The sequence below is a fragment of the Nymphaea colorata genome, chromosome 3, assembly GCF_008831285.2.
Source record: "Nymphaea colorata isolate Beijing-Zhang1983 chromosome 3, ASM883128v2, whole genome shotgun sequence".
In the NCBI taxonomy this organism is placed as follows: Eukaryota; Viridiplantae; Streptophyta; class Magnoliopsida; order Nymphaeales; family Nymphaeaceae; genus Nymphaea; species Nymphaea colorata.
The window spans coordinates 24,066,013-24,086,148 of NC_045140.1; the positions used below are offsets into that span (position 1 = coordinate 24,066,013).

The following is a 20,136-nucleotide window of genomic DNA, read 5'->3' on the forward strand; positions in this document are numbered from 1 at the left end:
TGTCTGTTGTCCCACTCTAACCCACAAGAGAGAGGGGTTTTGCACTTCAGCCATCACTTGTCGGTCATGGTGGACAAGAGGTAGAGATGAGCTGCCAATGACAGATGCTTTATGCTCATCAGCCATGTCGTCGGTCACAAATGATGAGACAACCAACAAAAGGCATAGAGGCAGTGGCGGAGATACATATAAGCGGGTGTGGGCAGTTGCCATTATTTCCATATTGATATTTTAAAAAATATGCTCATTCATATATACTTAAGGTGTGAACGTTTTATAATTAGTGCCCCTCAGCCAAAAATTCTTGGCTCCGCCACTAGGGAGAGGGCCCCTCCCTGCCTCTCATGGAGAGTTTCTTTTTAAAAACAAGTATTTTTATCAGAAGATTCATGCCTGTCTGATCAAAACAGATCAGACTGCCCCAATAATTGTAGTCAATCTGACACCCTCATTCCGCATTGGATTCGACTCTCTCTCTCTGCCTCTCTCTCATTGACATCCTAGGTGTACATATAATTATATAAATACACAAAGAGAAAAAAAGGGGTTGCGGTTCATTGGTTCCCTATCAAACAGTTCTATGGAATGCGAGGAACCAGACCAGCACCTCACATCCAGGGAACACGAAACAAACCTGGCCACAAAATGAGCTGCACTTGTTTACCACTGGTTTACACAGAATGGATACGTGGAATTCCAACATCCCCCTCAGAACACTGAATCACACTCCATGGGATCTAGGAACGCACCGAGACCCACATCCTCTATTTGATTCCTCAAACAGTTTGCAAAACACCGAGGTTCCTTTATCAAAGGCTTGCAAGCACTTCCTATGCAATCCTTTTCATTTCTTACTTTTATGCTTTTAGTTTGAGTGGCTCATTTAACATATAAATATAATTCAAAGTAGCTCAAAAGCTGCTTGCCTCACCTCTGAACCAGGTCTTGAAGCAACGCATATATGCCCCACTACATGAGCATATGTTCAATGGACCTCACATTGGCATCAACCATCACAAGTCAGAACGTTCTCACTAGAAACTACTGCATACCTTATTTTTTCCAATAAAGCATCTTGTGCAGCTCAACAATAACACGCATGCTTCTCTATCTTTTGGATGGTCCATCCACCTTTATGACCAGCACTCATTCCTCCAAAAAATTAGAGCAAATAGAAATCATATACTTGTATAAATAGTGTAATTAGATCTACTAAGTGTCTTATATTACATCCAGCACCTTTAGTACTTCTATTAGCAGGTTCAATAGCTTGCACCTGCAATCTTTTTTGCTTTTATTCTAAATTTCTAATTGGGTTGTGCCAGTGCTATCAGTGCCAGATAACTAGAACATTTTTTCTCCTAATATTATGGTCATCATAAACAAAATCTGCTAGCAGCAGAAGAAGATCTGCTCAAATTATAGCTTTACCCAAAAAAGAAGGATAATTTTATTGCATCTCCACAAAAACAGAGAAAATTTGTCAACAAAGAAGGCCAAACCTAAGTTCTATAGGTGTGCTGCACATGGAAGATGGTGACACCTTACCAATTATTGCCTAAAATAAAGCATATGCATCCAAACCCAAGTCAATGTAGTTACAAGCATGAAACGTCTATGCTAACAAAGGTTCCATCCAGGTGCCTAGGATGACGGAACTAAATCCACCATGTTGAAGAAAGCCAGAGTTCAATAGCATGATATGTCAGTGCTGGCCTAATCACATAGGTGTCTAACAAAAGCATGTGCTTGCTTATCCCAAAAGAAACATGAAACTACAACAATGCCACTCTTCGTTGGGCAGCAAACAGTACTGTTACAGAAACATGATCACTACCAAATGGAAAAAATCCAACATTGAACAAAGACCACAAAGCAAAAAAGGTTGAATTACCTTATAAGTTCGAATATTCCTGTATGTGTCGTTCCCTTCATCATAAGGATCATTTTCCATGTCATTAAGTGGATCACTAATGACCTCAACAGGAAGCCGACGAGATAACTTTTGACCAGACGTACTCTCAATACCCAAAGGTTGACACTTTTGTAACTGCCCTTCAATTTGTTTAAAATCCACGTGCTGGAATCCAGGGAACCTTCTCAAAATTAAAAACAAAAGAAGCACTGTGCAGAGCAGGCATTTGATAGAAAGAAGATAGTAACAACAATATACTAATGGAAACAATATCACTAACAAAAGCTGTACTTATTGGCAACTCTAGCCCACACAAGGAAGGTGGGTATGCATTCAATCATGTAGGCTTCAGTTGCTCATAATAATGTTTTTTTAATGTTTCACTTCAAATTTAATAATTAGCTCGTTTTCTAAGTTTTTTTGTGATTCAGCCATTAATCCTAACTAGAGCACTTGAATGCAATGCAACTAACTAGTGCTGTCACTACTTAGGCAGGAACAACTATTGCAATAAGAACCACAAACCTGAACTCGGTGCTTAAGCATAAGTTTGTGGATTGATGGGATAAAAATTGCAAAATCTTTTCCAATGGCATATGCCAAACAGCAAAGAGCATCCATCGCATCCTTACGTAGCTCATCATTGTTCCTGGAAATTACACCATGACATACATGTAAACCACTTTAGTAGTTGTATAGAAACTCCAAGCAGAGGACACGCAAGAAATTCCTAACCCATATTGCTTGCCGAGATGCAAGAAATTGGAGACCATAGCACGACTAAAAAGAAGAAATATGAACTGTCTCTCAAGCAACTTATAAATTTGTCCCACAAATTTAAGCAAAATTACACACCATAAATTCTTAACACCATGCAAACAATTATAGGATTGACTCAGAATGCACACCACTAATTAACGGACCAAAATATATTGAATACAAGCTCGTGGTACAAGTCAAAAGTTCCCATATCAGGTGTCTCAATCAGATGAACCTTATCTTCTGGTAGTGTAAACAAAAAGTCATGCAGTGAATCAAATTATTTCTTATCAGCAACATATAGCATCTCAAAAGCACCAAACCATCTTCTCACAAGTGAAATATATTGACATTTTCAGATGATATCTCCCATGTTTGGCAGTTTACTATTACAATATAGGTCAGAAAAACAATCAAAAGGTACCATACAATAACAACAGCAACCAGTAGAATATTGCCAATTTGGCTACATGAAAAGACACAATGACGGTATTTTCTTAAAACAGAATCATTGTAACTCAAAAATTGATACAAGAGAAAGAAGAATAATGAATAAAATAATATCCTGCATCTTCAATATTTTAACAGATGTAACAAACAAAACTAGAGAAAGGAATGGTCATGCATACCCATCCAAGACAAGTGTGAAGTGATGTACCAAAGCCGAAACATGGCCAGTGACCTAAATAGAGAAAACAAAAATGAATAAAAACGGTATACAGTAGGACATTATGCACAAAAATAGGGACACCAGGTCAGACAATGACTAGAGACATTATGCACAAAAACAGGGATGCCAGGTCAGACAATCACCGTAGTACTCACCTGAACACAAGGGATAAGCTTAGTTATTGTCTTAATGGCAGCACGCCTAATTTCAACTGAAGCATCAACTTTGAGAAGCCGAAGAATAGCAGGAAGAAGGAGGTGCATGTGCCCATCCAAAGTTCCTAAAAAACACACCTTTGAGAAGCAGCATGGAGAAGGATGGCATGGAAAGAAACAATAAATTTGAAATATATATCCAAAAATACATAAGGCAGTACCAACCTCCAAAAACTTCCAATGTATGAAGAATGTTAGGAACATAACTGAAATCATTGCACCGTTCAGCATCACCAAGTACTTGAATACAAGAAGGAAGAATATCAGGCAGATAAGTTCTAAACTCATCATTCAGGGCAAGGCAAAGCTGCTCTACCAAATGTAGTATCTGGCCAAATAACATTGTGCAGCATCCAGTCAGGAAGCATAGAGGAGAAATAAAGAGGCAAAAAAAATATTAAATTGAAATAACAAAAAAAACAGAAGCACAATGGATGAAAATAGAGGCCTTACAGCAGAGCCATGCACAGGACGGTTAGTGGCCGGCAATGTGAAAGAAGACCATAATTCAGAAATAAGTACAAGCAACCTAGGTAAATATTTACGGATGTGCTGCAAAAAAACAAGTAATAAAATCATTAATATCTTAAATTCTTAATTAACAGCTGAGAGTACAGAAAACTAAGTCCAGGAAAGAAAAACAGGTGCAGCTCTCACCTGTCGAACAATGGACACCAAAGTTCCAAGCTTCCATGTAATGTACTCTTTAAGCCCATCTTCACAATTACGGACTGTGTTAAAAAGTTCAGGTAATACCTGCACAACATTAGAAGCCCAATAATATGGTCAAAGAGAAAGACAAAAGCAAAAAGTCAGGAATTAAAAGATATGTTGAACATACTTCATGACTTCAATCCAACAAACAAAACCAAGATATTTATGATGAAAGAACATGATATTTCTCATCAGCAAAAAACTGATAAGTGGACAAAAGTGGTTCATGTGAACTGAATAGACATTTTTATGCAGAAATTGAATAGGTGGTTTTCCTTCTTATCTTACAATGGTGCTTTCCATAAATTGAGACTAATATAGGATAACATAGAGTTGATCTTCAGCCACTTTGAGATCAACCTGAATTGTATAGTAAATAGATGATAACTTTAACAATCAAAAACTTTTGTCACGCAAGTGAGGTAGACAAGCCTCTTTTCAGAATAGTGATGTATGCTTGTCACACAAGTCATCACTTTCAAGTTTCAAGGATACAAACAAAATATAAATTGGATGTCAGAGAGATACTAATTTACTCCCCACACATTTTTACTCTTCCGTATGCAGCAAAAACAAGAAAAAGAAAAATTTTCAGGTGTTTATAGAGGATCTCAAGAAAGAGAAAAATTTCTAAAATTATGTTCACAAACAGCCAAGCAAAGTATGTAGAACACATTATCATTCTAGTATGTACTCAAGCACTGTGTTTATAAGGAAAACATGGTAATGAACCTGTAGATCTATCATGTCCATTGAAATTACATGCCAGATCTAGGACATTCATTCTAGTTGTCGTTGATGACAATGAAACAAGGAAGATATCAATATGGCTACAGAAGTTGAGATACAAGTGAAACCAAGAGCTCTAATAGCACCGTACCAAGGAAGCAATTGACGAGAAACATAGAAAGAAAGTAAGAAAAGCTCACCCATTGCTTATGGATGCATTGACCAGGTGAAACATAAAAGATATGAATTACAAAGAGAAAAGATAACATAATTGTTCAGAAACACATGGAAATGCGAAAGGAAATTGTTGATTGTGGTCCTATATGCAAATTATCCATCTTTGTACCAAAGGTGTTTATCTATTATTGAATCATGCTTCAAGTCTACCAACTTAAACCAACTATACTGACTGACCAAGTGGTTGTTGAATGCAGATAGCTACAAAATTACAATTTCCCTGCCCTTGAAGGATGCACTAATATGGCAAATGATAATTCATTTTAACAACACCAACAACTTACAGTTTGTACTTTCAATTACTCTAGCAACATGATACTTGAATTATCTAACATCCCCTCCCTTAATCTCCCTCCCAAAGAAAAGAGCCCAGCAACAAATAAACGTTATGAAATGGTGTATATTTTTATTGTTTATCACAAGGAAAGAACAAGCAAACACCAACAGAATGTTGTCACAGCCACTATAATATATTAGATTTCCAAGTGCAATTCTATCATTTTGCCTATTTAGAAGACAAGGCCTGACTTTCAAGTTGACCAATCAGGATCAACCAGTTTCGTAATTAAATATTTGTAAATTTGATATGCATGTGAGAGATCTTTATATAAAAATTCTATTGAAATCTTGTTGTACTCACTAATGTGCATATAAACATGCATGAAATAATACTACAATGTAATTAAAATTTGCATATTTTCCACATGGACCTGTCAATTGAAATCTTAAAACTATTAAAGTCATATTAGAACTTATTTTCATAAACTTCATAGATGCACTGATGTCTAATGTTGCCTTTAAGTGTTATTTCATGACATCATGCCCTTCAAGTGTAACACACAAGTGAATAAATGACTTACGAGCACGCGGCAGAATTGTCATGACCCTTAAGGGACATGTGCCTATCCAAAGTGAGCTGCGGAATATCTCTTTGTTAAACTAGGAAGTAAATCACCGAGTTTAAAGAAAACATACAAGAATTATATGACTATCCAGGATTATGATCTATATAAATCTAGAAAACAGGTCATGGATACAAAGGAAACAATCTGCGTAAAGAGAAATGAAAAAACAATAGCTCATTTTGAAATCCATCCCTTTTGAATCTGCAGCGAATTAAAGAGAAAAAAAGGAGAGGAAGGGGAGAGACGAGGAACAAATTACATACCTTAGGTAAGTATGGAACACATCCAAGTCCCATTGACTATCAAGATGAAAAAAAAAAAAAAAAAAAGCAACAAGGGGCAAGATAAGTGATAAAAAAAAATTGATAGAGAAAAACTCAACTTGCAAAACTGGATGATCACACTATAAGAATGGTACCTTAAATATGAACATAAGAGAGCCCACCACCTTCTGGTGATAACTTGACAGTGAAGGATCTCGAAGTATCTTCATCAGGGAAACAATAGCAACCTGTCCAGTACGAGTTCACAACTCTTTTCATGAGTCCCAGAAAAGAAGCTAATACAAAGAAGATTTTCCAATTATACCGTTGAGTAATAATCCTCAGAAGTAGCAAATGATGGCCACAGATCCATGGGCAGGTTCTCCATAGATTGCATGTGTTGACCACTATCAATAGATGTGTGTGTAACTTCTCCATGTGACCCAGGCAGTGACAGTTGATTGCGCTTATGTGCATGAGGATCCAATGCACCCATAATACCCAATACCTAGCATATGCAAACAACAGTTATCTATCCATGCAAGTGCAATACCTTCACATGTATAAAGCATACACACCTTCAACACTTCTTTTCTAGTTGGCCAATCCAACTCACCATTTAACAGCTTCAAAAGCAACCCTAATAGTAGAGGGTATTCATTATATGGAGTGATGACACACCTATGGGCACAATTGTATAGAACATTAGTTCCCAACAAACAATTGAAAGTTGAAATAGATTTGGTCCAAAATGATTTCAAACATAAAAAAAATGGGAAATAGAAAGTCCATCATAAAAAAGTCATAAGTAAAATTGACCAAGTGCCTCTCACCTAACAAGAAGATACAAGGATAAACCCCAGAAGGTAATCAAATGGATTTATTTTGTGCAAGCAACAAAGAGAAATATGACTATCTTTACTAAAGTATCAAGAACTCTTGATGACATCATCCCAAGGGTGTGTCATAACATTATCTAATTATTAAATAAAAAATTCTGAAACTAAATAGATGCACTTGATAGCTTATTCTCTTGTACTCCACTATATGTTATTTTTCTCTGAATATAGATTCCTTTATCAATTTAGTATCACATCTTAGTGATTCTTGTCATGATATATATGATGTAGAGCCAGAAGCAGATAGATCCAAATCCAACTTATTTTGGATTATAATGAGATTTAATAGTTCATTTAGAATTCTAAGTTATGTTTCGGATTTGTATGGTTATTTCATTTTATTTGGACCTTAATCTTGGTAGATCCCTATCTGTGTAATTGGATCCAGATCCATAATCCATCACATACTCTATATAAAGGGACGTTGGTTCATTATGTAAAACAGTTGAAAGTTGAAACGAAATTCAAGCTTTGTTAGTTTTATTTTGTTCTTCTTGTTCGTTTAGTCAGTTGCTTGAGTTTTAGTTAGTTTTAAGCTTAGTTCTAGCTTAGTTGTAAGTGCGGACAGGATAAGACTCGTTAATCTTAATCTCTCTTGCATTAATTGGCAAAGAGCGGGGTTTTCGGACATCGAAGTTCCACCATTAATCAAAAACCAAGTGCAGCAAACCTTGCAGACCTTAGCAAGACATGAATCTGATTTATCTCATATCACACAAGGATTTGCTACTACAGCAAAAAGGTTGAATGAAATAGAAACTTCTATCGCATAGAGGATGGATGACTTCATCTGCTCAATTCTGTAGAATGCTCAGATTTTTTGGGCGCTTGTTGTTGTGGCCTGTGGTCATCCAACCATCGGCGCATCAAACACTGAAGTTGGAGGGGCGAGCATCAATCGAGTTCCCTCGCGAGAAGCACAGATGGCTGGGGGATCGTGGAGCCGTGAAGTTGATGTCGCGTCGAAAGAAATTGTTGTCGGAGTTCTTTTGTTGTCGTCTGGATGGGAACATGAATAGACCGTTGCTTCTGCCCGTGAATAGCAAGGGAGTGGTGTCAAAGGTGTTCGATCGGAGGATCAATGGAGGCCGACCACCGTTGGGGAAGATGGAACCAGGGAAGCCGCTGAATAGAGACATGCCATCTTGTTGTTGTCTTCATCCCATGTGTCGCCTGCACTGAGACCCGTCGTCGCTGTAGGTAGTCGCTGGGAGGAATAGGGGACATTGCCAACCCCGTCTCCGACCGAAGGAGGAGCCAGACTAGCAACTGGAACCAGTGGAGCCTGCCCCTCGCTCTGTGTTGCGCCCATTGGGGGTTGACAGCGATGGGAGGCATCGTCGGCATTGGGCTTTCCCGTTGCTGTGTGTAGCAACTAGAGATACCGCAGACGACAAAAGCCCTGTCACCGCCCGAAGAAAGAGTTGGAAACGCCACCTACAAAAACAAATCAATCGGTGTTCCACCCATGGGAAGAAAACTCAGGCTGCGGGTTTCACCGCTCGACCAGCTCCCGCTTGTGGGTTTATTGCCCACTGGCGAGCACCGGGAGAGGGACGACTCCTCCACCGAAATCGTGGGTAGCGACCGTGGGTGCCCCCTCCTCTCCTACCGGTTTTTGTCAGGCCCGACGGATCGAGACAGTCCCTTACAGGATTGGCTCAAACCAGGTAGGGTTTTGGACCCGATTGGGGCCCGTACAGCCTGATTTTTAGGTTTAAGAATTTGAATCCAGGTCCAAACCAGATTTTTCCCTTCATTAAGGTTGGACATCGTTTGGGGATCCCCTAGACCTGATCTAAGCGCACATTCCTCATCCAAAACCTCCTTCGAAGCCGCCACCTTGACCGCCAGCAGGAAGATGGAAGGCAGTCCACCATCCTAGCGTATGCAATGAAAGCATGGTGGGCCCCTTTTCTTCAACAGATCTAAATCTTTTGAGATGGAGAATTATTTTGGTAATATGAAGGATTTAAAATTCATCGAGGACGACTCTTCTCCAACCCAAGGAGACTGCTGTAGAGCCAAAAGTAGATAGATCCAAATCCAACTTATTTTGGATTATAATGAGGTTTAATACTTCGTTTAAAATTCTAAGTCATGTTTTGGATTTTGTTTGGTTATTTAGTTTTATTTGGACCTTAGTCCTGATAGATACATATTTGTGTAATTGGATCCAGATCTGTAATCCATCCCTAATACAAAGGGACGTGGATGCATTTGGTAAAACAGTTGAAAGTTGAAAGGAAATGAAATTCAAGTTTTGTTAGCTTTCTTTTGTTCTTCTTGTTCATTTAGTCATTTGCTTGAGTTTTAGTTAGTTTTAGCTTAGTTGTGAGTGTGGATGGGTTAAGACTAATTATCTTAATCCATCTTAAATTAATATACATACCTTATCCTTTGCAGTTTGATGGTCGACCGATTGACACACTTTGTTATATGTCCGCATTTGAACCTTTTAGGAGAAAGGATTTTCTAATGTGCTGGTTAACGCCGCCAATTTATCTGAAACTTTGAGAGTTTGAGTTCTAATGAATCCAAAATTATGATGTTTTCTTTTCTTATTATTCATAAAAAATTGCTGAATAGCTATGCAACACGGGTACTCCACTTAAGGAGGAGTACCTGCACGGTACCGGTACGACACCGGTATCGGTGCGGGTGCGGCGTTGGCCGCATCGGATACGGTCAACGTACCCAGGGTCATTTTTGACCATTTTCATACTCGGTCAACTTTGACCGAGTCCAAAATTGTCCGGTTTTGAATTTTAACGTTTTCTTTAACAATTTTCACATTAAAATTATCGAAACCTTAAATGACGATGGTTCTTCGTCTTCACCCTTCACCGACAGACACTCACTAAAACAAGCGAACGGCGAGCAACGAGACGACGGCAGGCGGCAAACGGCGGCGACGGCAAGCTGCGACGACAGGTGGAGACGACAAGCAGCGAATGTTGTTTTCTTCATTTTTGATCGAGCTCCGTTCTTGTAGAGTGTTAGAGAAGGAAGAAGAAGAAGTTTTGGGTAAGAAGTTTTGGGTTGTACTGAGTTTTGGATTTTGTGGGGTCGATCGGAGGCATTTCTCTGCTGGCGTTCTTGTTATTGTCGCTTTTTCGATTGATGAGTGATGTGGAGCTTCATTTTGTTCTCGTTTTCTCATTTTGGTGACATGAAAAACTAGAAACGGAGTATTAGCTTTTTTTGCATGCCACTGTCCTTTCTTTCCTCATCCTGGCTTTCTCATGAGATATTGTTGCATGCGTTGGTAATCTGTCTTTGTTACCCTTATGGTTTTTCTCCTTGATTCTTCATTTTTTGTCTTTGGGTTTTCTTTGATATTGATGAGTCTGCAAGTAACTACTCTCTCTCTCTCTCTCGTTGTTCCCTTTTAGGATATATTTTGGGTTTAATTTGTGGTTCAGACGATACCTTGGATTCCTTTTAGTGTTTTGATCCAGCTGGTTTTCAGTTTTATCTTTTCCTTTTCCTTTTCCTTTCCTCATTTTATTTTCTTTTTCGAGTTCGGTGTTCTAATTGTTATTTGTTCTGAATAAGTTGGAACAAAATAAGCTAGAGAAAAGAGTGATTTTGGTTGTTTTGTTCAGTCCAAATCGCCCCAATGATTTTATTTTTAATAAATTTGTGATTCTTATGATATGCAATTGTCACCCTACAATTTTGTCTGCATCTCTATACTTTTCTTCTACTATGATGTTCTTTTGTATTCTTGTTTTTGTGGTTCTTATGATGTTTTGGATTCATTTGTATCTTTAACTGTCAGGCTTTTCAGTTATCGCCTTATCGGTTATAGTTTTTGCCTTTCAGATATAAGTTGTAATGGTTGATAAAGGACAATAAATGATGCCTACAAGTGGAAATGGAAATATGGCAAGCAGAAGTATTAGTGTTAATACCGCTGCACTAGAAATGGATAATCCATCTCAGCCTCTTTGGCGCTATGTGAAAAAACTAGGAAAAGCACCAGGTGGCAGTGGGAATATAGTTTTTTCTCGCAATTTCTGTCATAATACGTTCACTGACTCTTATACACGTTGCAAGGCACATTTATTGCATATCAAAGGCAATGGAATTAGATCATGTGAAAAAGTTAGCAAAGAATCCATGAAGGTATTCAAAAAAGAACAAGATGAAGATGAGACAAGATGAAGAATGTTGCACTTGATGATTTTGAGTTTTTCGATCATGTGCATAAAATTTTAGTAAGAAGATGGAATACAAGCAATAACCTTTTGCATTGGATAGAACAGTCCTTAAATCCCAAATATTATGAACAAACATGGTTGGCAGGAGGTATTGGTTGTGTTCCTCCTAATCGATAACCAAAAATATCAAACAATAGGGAGATATGTTTGGGAAGACTATTTTCTGATTCTCATCAATTGAAGATAATAAATAATGAGTTTGCGAGCTTCTCTGGTGGAAGAAGTGATTCAATAGAAGCTGCAATGGCAAGAGATGAAGAACATCCTGTTAATTGATGGTAATGTTTTGGAGCATCGACACCAAAATTCCAACAACTTGCATTGAAGTTATTATCTTATCTCAACCTGCAACCTCTTCATGTTGTGAAAGAAATTGGAGCACTTATTCTCAAATTCACAACATCAAGAGAAATAAGCTAACTAGTAAGCAAGCAGAAGATTTAGTTTATGCCCACTCCAACCTACGCTTACTTTCACGTACTTCAGATGATTACAGGTATTTCTTTCTTTTTTTATCTTTGATATGTATACATATGTATATTATGTTGGTTGTTTAAAGTTCATATTAACTTAAATCATATTTTGATTTTGTTGCAACTTGCAGTTCAGGATCATCCAAGTATTGAGATGTTAATCCAAAAGACATTGACGTGGAACTTGAAGGAGATCATGATTTGCATGCTCTTAATATGGACCTTACAGAACCTGTTGTTCCTTCTAATCTTCATGATGCGACTAAGGAGAATCAAGAAAGCTGATAAAGTTTGTATGTTAATTACTTCCATACTTTGTTTAGTAGTATGATAATATCTAAAAATTTTGGATCATGATTTATGAATATGTTATTCTGTTTGTAATTTATATATATATATATATATATATATGTGTGTGTGTGTGTGTGTGTGTGTGTGTGTGTGTGTGTGTGTGTGTGTGAGAATATGTTATTCCAGTGTTGCGTACGATACGTATCGTATCGTTTGTAAAATACCATACGATACACCTCCTGTATCGTAAAAAGGGGGTGTATCGTGCCTGTATCGCACGTATCGTGCAATACAAGTACCGTATCGTACGATACGAGATGTTTTAAGTTTTTAACGCTTAAAAAGCCCCCTTCCGCTGCATTCGACTCTGCCTTCCACTGCGTTTGACTCCCCTCAATCGCCGGAAACAAGAAAGACGAAAGGAACCCCCCGAAATTAGGAGAAAACTCGATTCAACAATCAAAATAACAAGGGACGGAGGAGGAAACAGTAGAGGCAAGAGATCGGAGGGAACGGGTTAACCTTCCTGGAGATATCGTAGTCGATAATGAAGACGTTGGGCTTCTCAACGGAGAGAGAGAAGTCATTGAAGCTGAGACTGCTGATTAATGTGGCGTCCGTGACGGCGAGCGTGGCGGATGCCGGCCGCCCGTGGGACTCGTACTTCCCCTTCACTGAGGCCTTCATCCGTTCCGACCGCCTCGAGTCCTCTGTCCACGATATTGTAGGCACGTAGTGCCAAATGAATAGACTGGCAATGAGACACATGCTAATATCGCGGTAAAAGATTTTTTTCTTTTTTAAAATACTACTCATTTTTTACAAGCTAATAACGTCAAAGATATATTATTTAGAAATATAAAGCATATGGGTAACTAGAAATTTTATATGAGAATCAAATCATGAAACTTTATAGCAATAATAAGTCTATCAGTCTGTAAAACATGTTTTTTATGAAGAACATATTATTCTTGATTTTTATTAATTTTTTTTTGAATTTTTTTTCTATTTTTTTTGTTTAATTTAAAAAAATACGATACGGTTATGATACATTACGATATTTTACGATACGACGTATCTTAAAGCCAGACCGATACGGCTTACGATATGCTTTTTACAACATTGTGTTATTCTGTTTGAAATTTATATATATATATGTGTGTGTGTGTGTGTGTGTGTGTACGGCCGTACCCCCACACACAAGTTTTTTGAAAATGGTCCGTACCCGCGCCCATGTGACATAGCTTAGTAGCACTCAAGACTTAGCAGTGCTCATAACACAGGTAGATAAACAAATTCCAGAGAATTAGAGGCTGTTAAAGACATGTGTGTGATCAAGAGATAGTCACCAACTTTAACCCAAAGCATCAATTTAATTAAGGGTATGGAACCCTTGTTCTTGCATTCATGTTAATATATAGTTTTCACTTTTACTCCCAATTAAATATTTATAGAATTTTTGGATGAATTTGGAACTTGTCTCGAGTTAAGAATAGTCTGATTCACATGCCTGTGCTTGAAGAATATGGTTACAGTTTGCCTCAAGCTCCAGGTGAGCTCAAGCCTAGCTACATAACACCAGGTTGAACAGACAAGCTTTGAGATTGGCCTGGCTGATCTGCATCCATATTTATTACATACATCCAAGACAATTATAGACTGGAAACCACAAAGGAAGAGACCTCAGATGTATTACAATTGAACAAGCCTTATGACAGCCAAAGCTTATAGAATTAGGTTGCAATAATATTGCATTAGAATAAAACACAAAACCAAGATTGGTGTACCATGGAAAGCAATAACAAACTTAATAACATAATCGTTAGCAGCTCACCCTGTACTTTGGACAACTTGACCAAGGGTGGCAACAGCAACTCGCCGTTTAACTACAGCAGCTCCATCCAGAAGAGCATCAACAATTAATTGCATCAGTTCACCAAGGTAACGCCTCATTGCAAAACCACCCTATACAGCAACAGAGAGCATTGAAGTGCACAGGTCAGTTAAACACCAGCTAGTGTCATTACCCAGGTCAGATTCTGATCCTTGAACATAAATGTCACAGAATTGCATGAGATACATATTTTATTTTCCAAATGAGACTTTTGACTAGGTTGAACTGCTTGTGTTGTGCCCGTGACGGTTCTAGTCTAATCTTTTCAGAATTTGCAGAAAAGTTCGAATTAGAAAGCCATGCTGCTTTATCCCTTATCAATCTGAACCAAGAATCAGTTGTTACTTGCAACCAAGAACTCATGAACCGCTAGACAGAGATTCATTTCTCATCACACACAAACTCTCATAAGCACTGCATTTCCATTTACATCAATGTACATAAATAACTGACTGATGACAATAACAGCATTCAGGCAGCTGAATGCAGTTAATTCAGAAAGAGAGAGAACAGCAACAAAAGAGAAGTCATTCCATTGTGTAAGCAAGCCCCAAATAAATCCATTACAAAGCACACAGGTACACATGTGAATACATGAAACACGTAAAGGTTACAAGAACAACCACCATCACCCCAAAGAAGGAAAGTTAGCATGAAATCAATTTTTACAGGTTTGCATACCCATGGTGAGCAATCAAGCACGTGAACTTAGTTGCATGACCATGAAAACAGCAACTAATAGATACATTAAGCAAGTTATGTGAAACCTACCACTCTAGAAAGTTCTCCAACTGTAGCAAGAACACCTGTGACAACCCCATTGTTAGCATTAAGTCCAGTGCCATCACGAAGCTTTGCCACAAGTGCCTGGAACTCAACATAATCAACTCAATGCACTTTAAAAGCCGCGGGCAATATATATAGAAGAAAAAAGAAGATGAATAAACCTTATGTATTGGATCGATATATGGATGTATCAGCCGCTCACATGAATGAATCAAATGTCCCAAGAGTATGGCACTCTCTTCTCTGCACTTGCTGTCAGCACTGATTGCACCATAATGTTCAGATTAGAAAATTGTTATACAATTTTACTTTAACGGTTTAACCTAAAGAAGAAAATTAATAAACTAGCCCACCTTTGCTCTAGATATGTCAAAAGCTGTATAAGATATCGACGAAGAGCAGGCAAAACATAAGCTGGATTTTTCTCAGATAACCTCCCAGCAATTGCTATGGCCAAATCCCGAACTTTAAAATCCTGAAAAGGGAAAAAGACCATAAACCTGAAAAAATAAATAACCTATTGACAAGAAAAATAAGGTGCAATACAAACACCAATCAACAGAAGAAGCATGGCCCCAATAGATGTATGTTTTGAGAAAGAAAGAAAACAAGACGTGTGTGATGACCATTTTAATCAATATATTAAAATTAGATGACAATAGAGAACTTTAAACTCCTACTAGTTGGGCATGAAATGGATAAAAAAAATAAGCTACATGGATTCTATATGAAGAATAAACTTATGTCCTTAAAACATCACTTGGTTGCATTCAAAGTACAAGTGCTTGCTCAGCCTTTTTTCTCAAATTCTTTGACTTAGTTTACTTTCTCAGATTCTTGAAAATAATGCTACATTGTGCAGATTTTCATCACAATGACAATAATAGGCTTGCTATGTAAAGGTTCTCCTCCAACAAGGCACTGATGCACCATCCCTTTCCCTTTGTTACGAGCGTGCTTCATTGTGCAGTTGTTCATCAACATGATAATGATAAGCTTGCTAATGTGAAGGTTCCTTCTCCAACAAGGCAATTATACACCATCTTTTCCTTATAAAAGCATGACATTAACTTTCATGGAGAACTTGGTACTTTTTTTCATTGATTGGAACGAAACTAATTGAAGCCATGCGCTTGATCGAGCCACCACATCCATCTTGACTCAACTCAATTGGCACGCACCAATTCAACAAGTTCCATTTACACAACATAAGGTGCAAAAAAGGAACAAAGTTAATTCGATGAAGCAACAAAGTTAATTCTGGACTACAAGGATGAAATGCAAAGACATCCCTTGTAGGACTGAATATAGCTGTACACCACCAGTTACATTAGTGGATAATAGTATTTCATTTAGCTTTTAGAAAAGCAGCAACTCAAATACATGAACTACATAATAGAACAAGGATACTAGCCCAAGTATTATTTTCAAGGCCTGGAACTGATAGTTGCAAACATCAATTCAATACAGCAGTATTTAAAGTTTTAAACCATCTAAAAGTGACTCTGACCATGCCCTTCTTATGGCTTTCACATCTAAACTGTCAAGTAAAGAAAAAACAATGTCGTGCTACTCTAACCTACTAGAATAAATGCTGCAGCCAGAGACTCTAACCTCATCATTCAATGCAACAGAAATTGCACTTAAGCAGTCAGCTTGTGCTAAATAATCATCAGTAATTCCATTCTCTTTCAATGAAGTGAAAACAGACTGCCGAACAACGACATCAGTATCTGCTACTGCAGCAATCAGAAGTTTGTCTACTATCTGCAGCAAAAGAAACCGGTCAGGTTCTCTTCCAGTGTCTATTTCACAGCAGAAAAAACATCACATAAATAAACAGAAAACACTGAGTAACCGAGCAAGGAACTGATTGTCAATTTGGAATTGGTACAGCAAAAAGCCATGTAATCTCCAAAGAACTGTGTGCCTGAAGCATAAGATAGGAGGCCAAGAGCAGCTTCAACTTACAAGTTACAAGGAAGGATTACACATGTTTTATGGCAAATATAGTACAATCAATGGCAATAACACGAATAAAGAATGCCTAAACTAAGTGATGTGTTTGGACGAGTAAAGACAAATTATACAAATTATGGAAGCCCACGGATTTAGATGACAGCCCATTGAACATATCAGAAAAGACAATAGCTGTTGTGTCTTTGACTGGTAGATTGAACTTAGACCAATTACATACAGCAGCCTGTCAGCCACGATACAGTACCAAGGGGTGGGGCAGACTGCAATCTTCAAGCAACAAGGAGACCTTGCACAATTTTTTTATTAAAAAAAATTAAAAAAAAAACTTATAAATTTTGATGACAATCATCATGAAATAGTATTTCAGAAACCTTTTGTTCATGAAGGTGAATGTTATAATAGAAACGAAACTATAACAATGGTACTTGGTAGGTTTGGAGCCTTGGATACAGTAATACCACTATATCACAATCAGGAGTAAATATTTCACCTATCCTATGTTGTTACAGGCATGCCTAGGCTGCTGATGATCATCATCGCCTAGGCAGAAATGGCCTAGGTGATCAGCGATTCAACGACTAAGCTATCACCTTTGTACGCCTGGACAACTTCATGCTTAAACTTTTTCCACGTTAGCAACCTGTTTATAAGCTTTTTCTTCTTATTTTCTTCTACCAAACTATGTTGTCAAGGTGAAGCCTAAGCGACATGTAGGCGTGGACTAAGCGTGAGTTCACACCCATCGCCTAAGTCCACCACTTAGGCGATGGGATATGCGCCAGCATGCCTAGTCCATGGGAAAGTGAAAAGTCTTCTTCCCTTTCAATTCAAGTTTCTTAATTGGTTATGAACTCGAATTTTGAAAACTGTTAAAGATTTATTTCTTGATATTTTGAAAACTGTTAAAGAGTTATTTCTTTATATATTGTATTGTCCATTGAGTATACATTGTTATGTATTTTATTTATATTGATTATGTCTTTTCATGCATTATGTATTGCATGTCAATTCTACTGTAATAGTGCCAATTGGTATGTTGATTATGTTGTTATATGTATATTGCTATGTAACACAGATACGTCAATTTTGGAGTACCCATACCATTCGGGTGCAACACCGACACGGGTATGGATAAGGGTACAGGTCAGCACATGCAGGGTATGGTCAACGTACACGGGTTCGTGTTCATCCAAAAATGGACTCAATCAACATTGATTGAGTCCATTTTCATCCAAAATTTAGGGTTTTTGGGTTTTCGTATTTCCTTTCGAAAACACAGAGCCCACGACTCTCAACAGAGTCGAGGGCTCTGTTAGTTCTACTTCTCTGTTGTTTGCTAAGGAAGAACTCTAGCGACCTCCCATTTGCGCAAACTTTGGCTGATCTGGGCAATATTTCTTCTGGTGACCTCCGGCAACCTTCCTACGTCAGCTATCTTTTCTTTTTAGTGTTGTCGATGGCAATGTTGTACGTATCGTACGATACGAGCCCGTATCGTACGATACATACCGTACCGTTTTGAAAATACGGTACAATACATCCCCCGTATCGTAAATAGAGGGTGTATCATTCCTATATCGCACGTATCGTGCGATACAGGGCCCATATCGTACGATAAGGGGCGATACACCCCGTATCGTACGATATGGGCTGATTTCGCAGAAACCCGCCTGAGACCTACTTATTCGACTTCTTTTTGAAAAATACCCTTCGTTCTTCATTTCTCACGCACGGATACTGCCGTCAAGGAAGGCGATCGTCCATTTTCACCATCAAAAAGTTGATTTTCACAGTGACATCGAAGATTAAAGGGTCGATTTGTGCGTGGGTGGTTAATTTTCGTTGGGAGGAAAGGGGTTTTCTTCATTTCTTCTTCGTAAGGTATGAGATCTCATGTTTTTACCATATATTCATAATTTTTTACCGTACAATCATAGATTGAAAGATTTTGAATGTTCTTCATTAAGTTTACCATAGGATTTCGTTTTTTTTTTTTAAGATATGGATCCTACATGGCAATGGTGCGAAAAAGTGAAGGAGAATAACCGCTTGAAACTCAAATGTAGCTTTTGTGGGAATACATTTTCAAGAGGGATTAGTAAAATGAAACACCATTTGGCAGGGACCTCCAAAGATGCGTCTCCTTGTGTTGGAGGACCAAACAAACCTTCGTCTCCATTTGTGCGTCAACAATGTTTAGATATGCTTCATGCTTTACGTCAAAAGAGGATACAAAAAGAAATTGAAGAGGCAGATGTAAGCTATAATGAGCCTTTGGAAGATGAAGTAGAAGAGGAAGAAGCTTATGAATGTGATGATGAAGATGATAGCAGTCTAAGAACAGATTTGGAGACCTCAAGAGGTAGAGATCGTAGAGGAAAAGGGATCATGTATGAAGGAGGTCGATCTGGCATAACATGAAGGAAGAGAAGAGGCACAGCAAATATTAGGGGCAAGCGTGGTATGCGACCACCTAGTGGTAGAGTTCCTACTGGTAGGTCTAGTGTTGGTTCTATTAAGAGTTTTTTCCCTACATATACTAGGCCAGGTGGTCAGCCGCAGATTCGTGCTGCTATGACATCTAAAGATATGCTATATCATGCACAAAAGATGGTAGGGAAACGGTTTTATGATGCATGTATTTCATTTAATGCAGCTAATTATTTTCAATTCCAAGTCATGGCAGATGCAATTGCTTCTATAGGCCCCGGATTCAAAATGTCATCATATCATCAGTTGAGGGGCAAAATTCTTCAGGATACGGTCAAAGAAATGTCTAAACATTGCGATGAGTTGAAATTATGTTGGAAGGAAACAGGTTGCTCCATTATCTCAGATGGATGGACTGATACAAGGTCAAGAACACTTGTAAATTTTCTTGTTTATTGCCCTAAAGGTACAATGTTCTTGAAATCTCTTGACTTGTTTGATGTTCTTAAGACTGCTGAGATTTTGTTCAATGTTTTTGATAATGTCGTACAAGATGTTGGACCTGCAAACATTGTACAGTTTATTACTAGATAATGCTGCAAATTATAGAGCTGCAGGAGATTTGTTATTTCAAAAGTATAGAACATTTTATTGGAGTCTATGTGTCACTCATTGTGTTAATTTAATGCTTCAAGATCTTAATGAGATGCATGATATGAAATCAGTCATTGACCAATGTCATGAGGTAAC

At 38.0% G+C, this 20,136-nt stretch overlaps 1 protein-coding gene across 2 annotated transcripts in view; it reads right to left on the reverse strand.

The window, feature by feature from the left end:
* The window catches only part of LOC116251225 (serine/threonine-protein kinase TOR), a 55,910-nt gene that overhangs the window by 22,154 nt on the left and 13,620 nt on the right, over positions 1-20,136 (reverse strand). For both annotated transcript variants that reach the window (XM_031625369.2, XM_031625370.2), the window contains exons 11-26: positions 16,591-16,743; positions 15,330-15,451; positions 15,138-15,237; positions 14,962-15,057; positions 14,131-14,261; positions 6,986-7,088; positions 6,733-6,915; positions 6,563-6,655; positions 6,408-6,443; positions 4,217-4,315; positions 4,013-4,111; positions 3,725-3,887; positions 3,500-3,624; positions 3,304-3,356; positions 2,441-2,564; positions 1,895-2,080 (exon numbers count right to left, since the gene is read on the reverse strand). In XM_031625369.2, the coding sequence (XP_031481229.1) occupies positions 1,895-2,080; positions 2,441-2,564; positions 3,304-3,356; positions 3,500-3,624; positions 3,725-3,887; positions 4,013-4,111; positions 4,217-4,315; positions 6,408-6,443; positions 6,563-6,655; positions 6,733-6,915; positions 6,986-7,088; positions 14,131-14,261; positions 14,962-15,057; positions 15,138-15,237; positions 15,330-15,451; positions 16,591-16,743 (1,866 nt within the window). The remainder of the gene's footprint in view (positions 1-1,894; positions 2,081-2,440; positions 2,565-3,303; positions 3,357-3,499; positions 3,625-3,724; positions 3,888-4,012; positions 4,112-4,216; positions 4,316-6,407; positions 6,444-6,562; positions 6,656-6,732; positions 6,916-6,985; positions 7,089-14,130; positions 14,262-14,961; positions 15,058-15,137; positions 15,238-15,329; positions 15,452-16,590; positions 16,744-20,136) is intronic.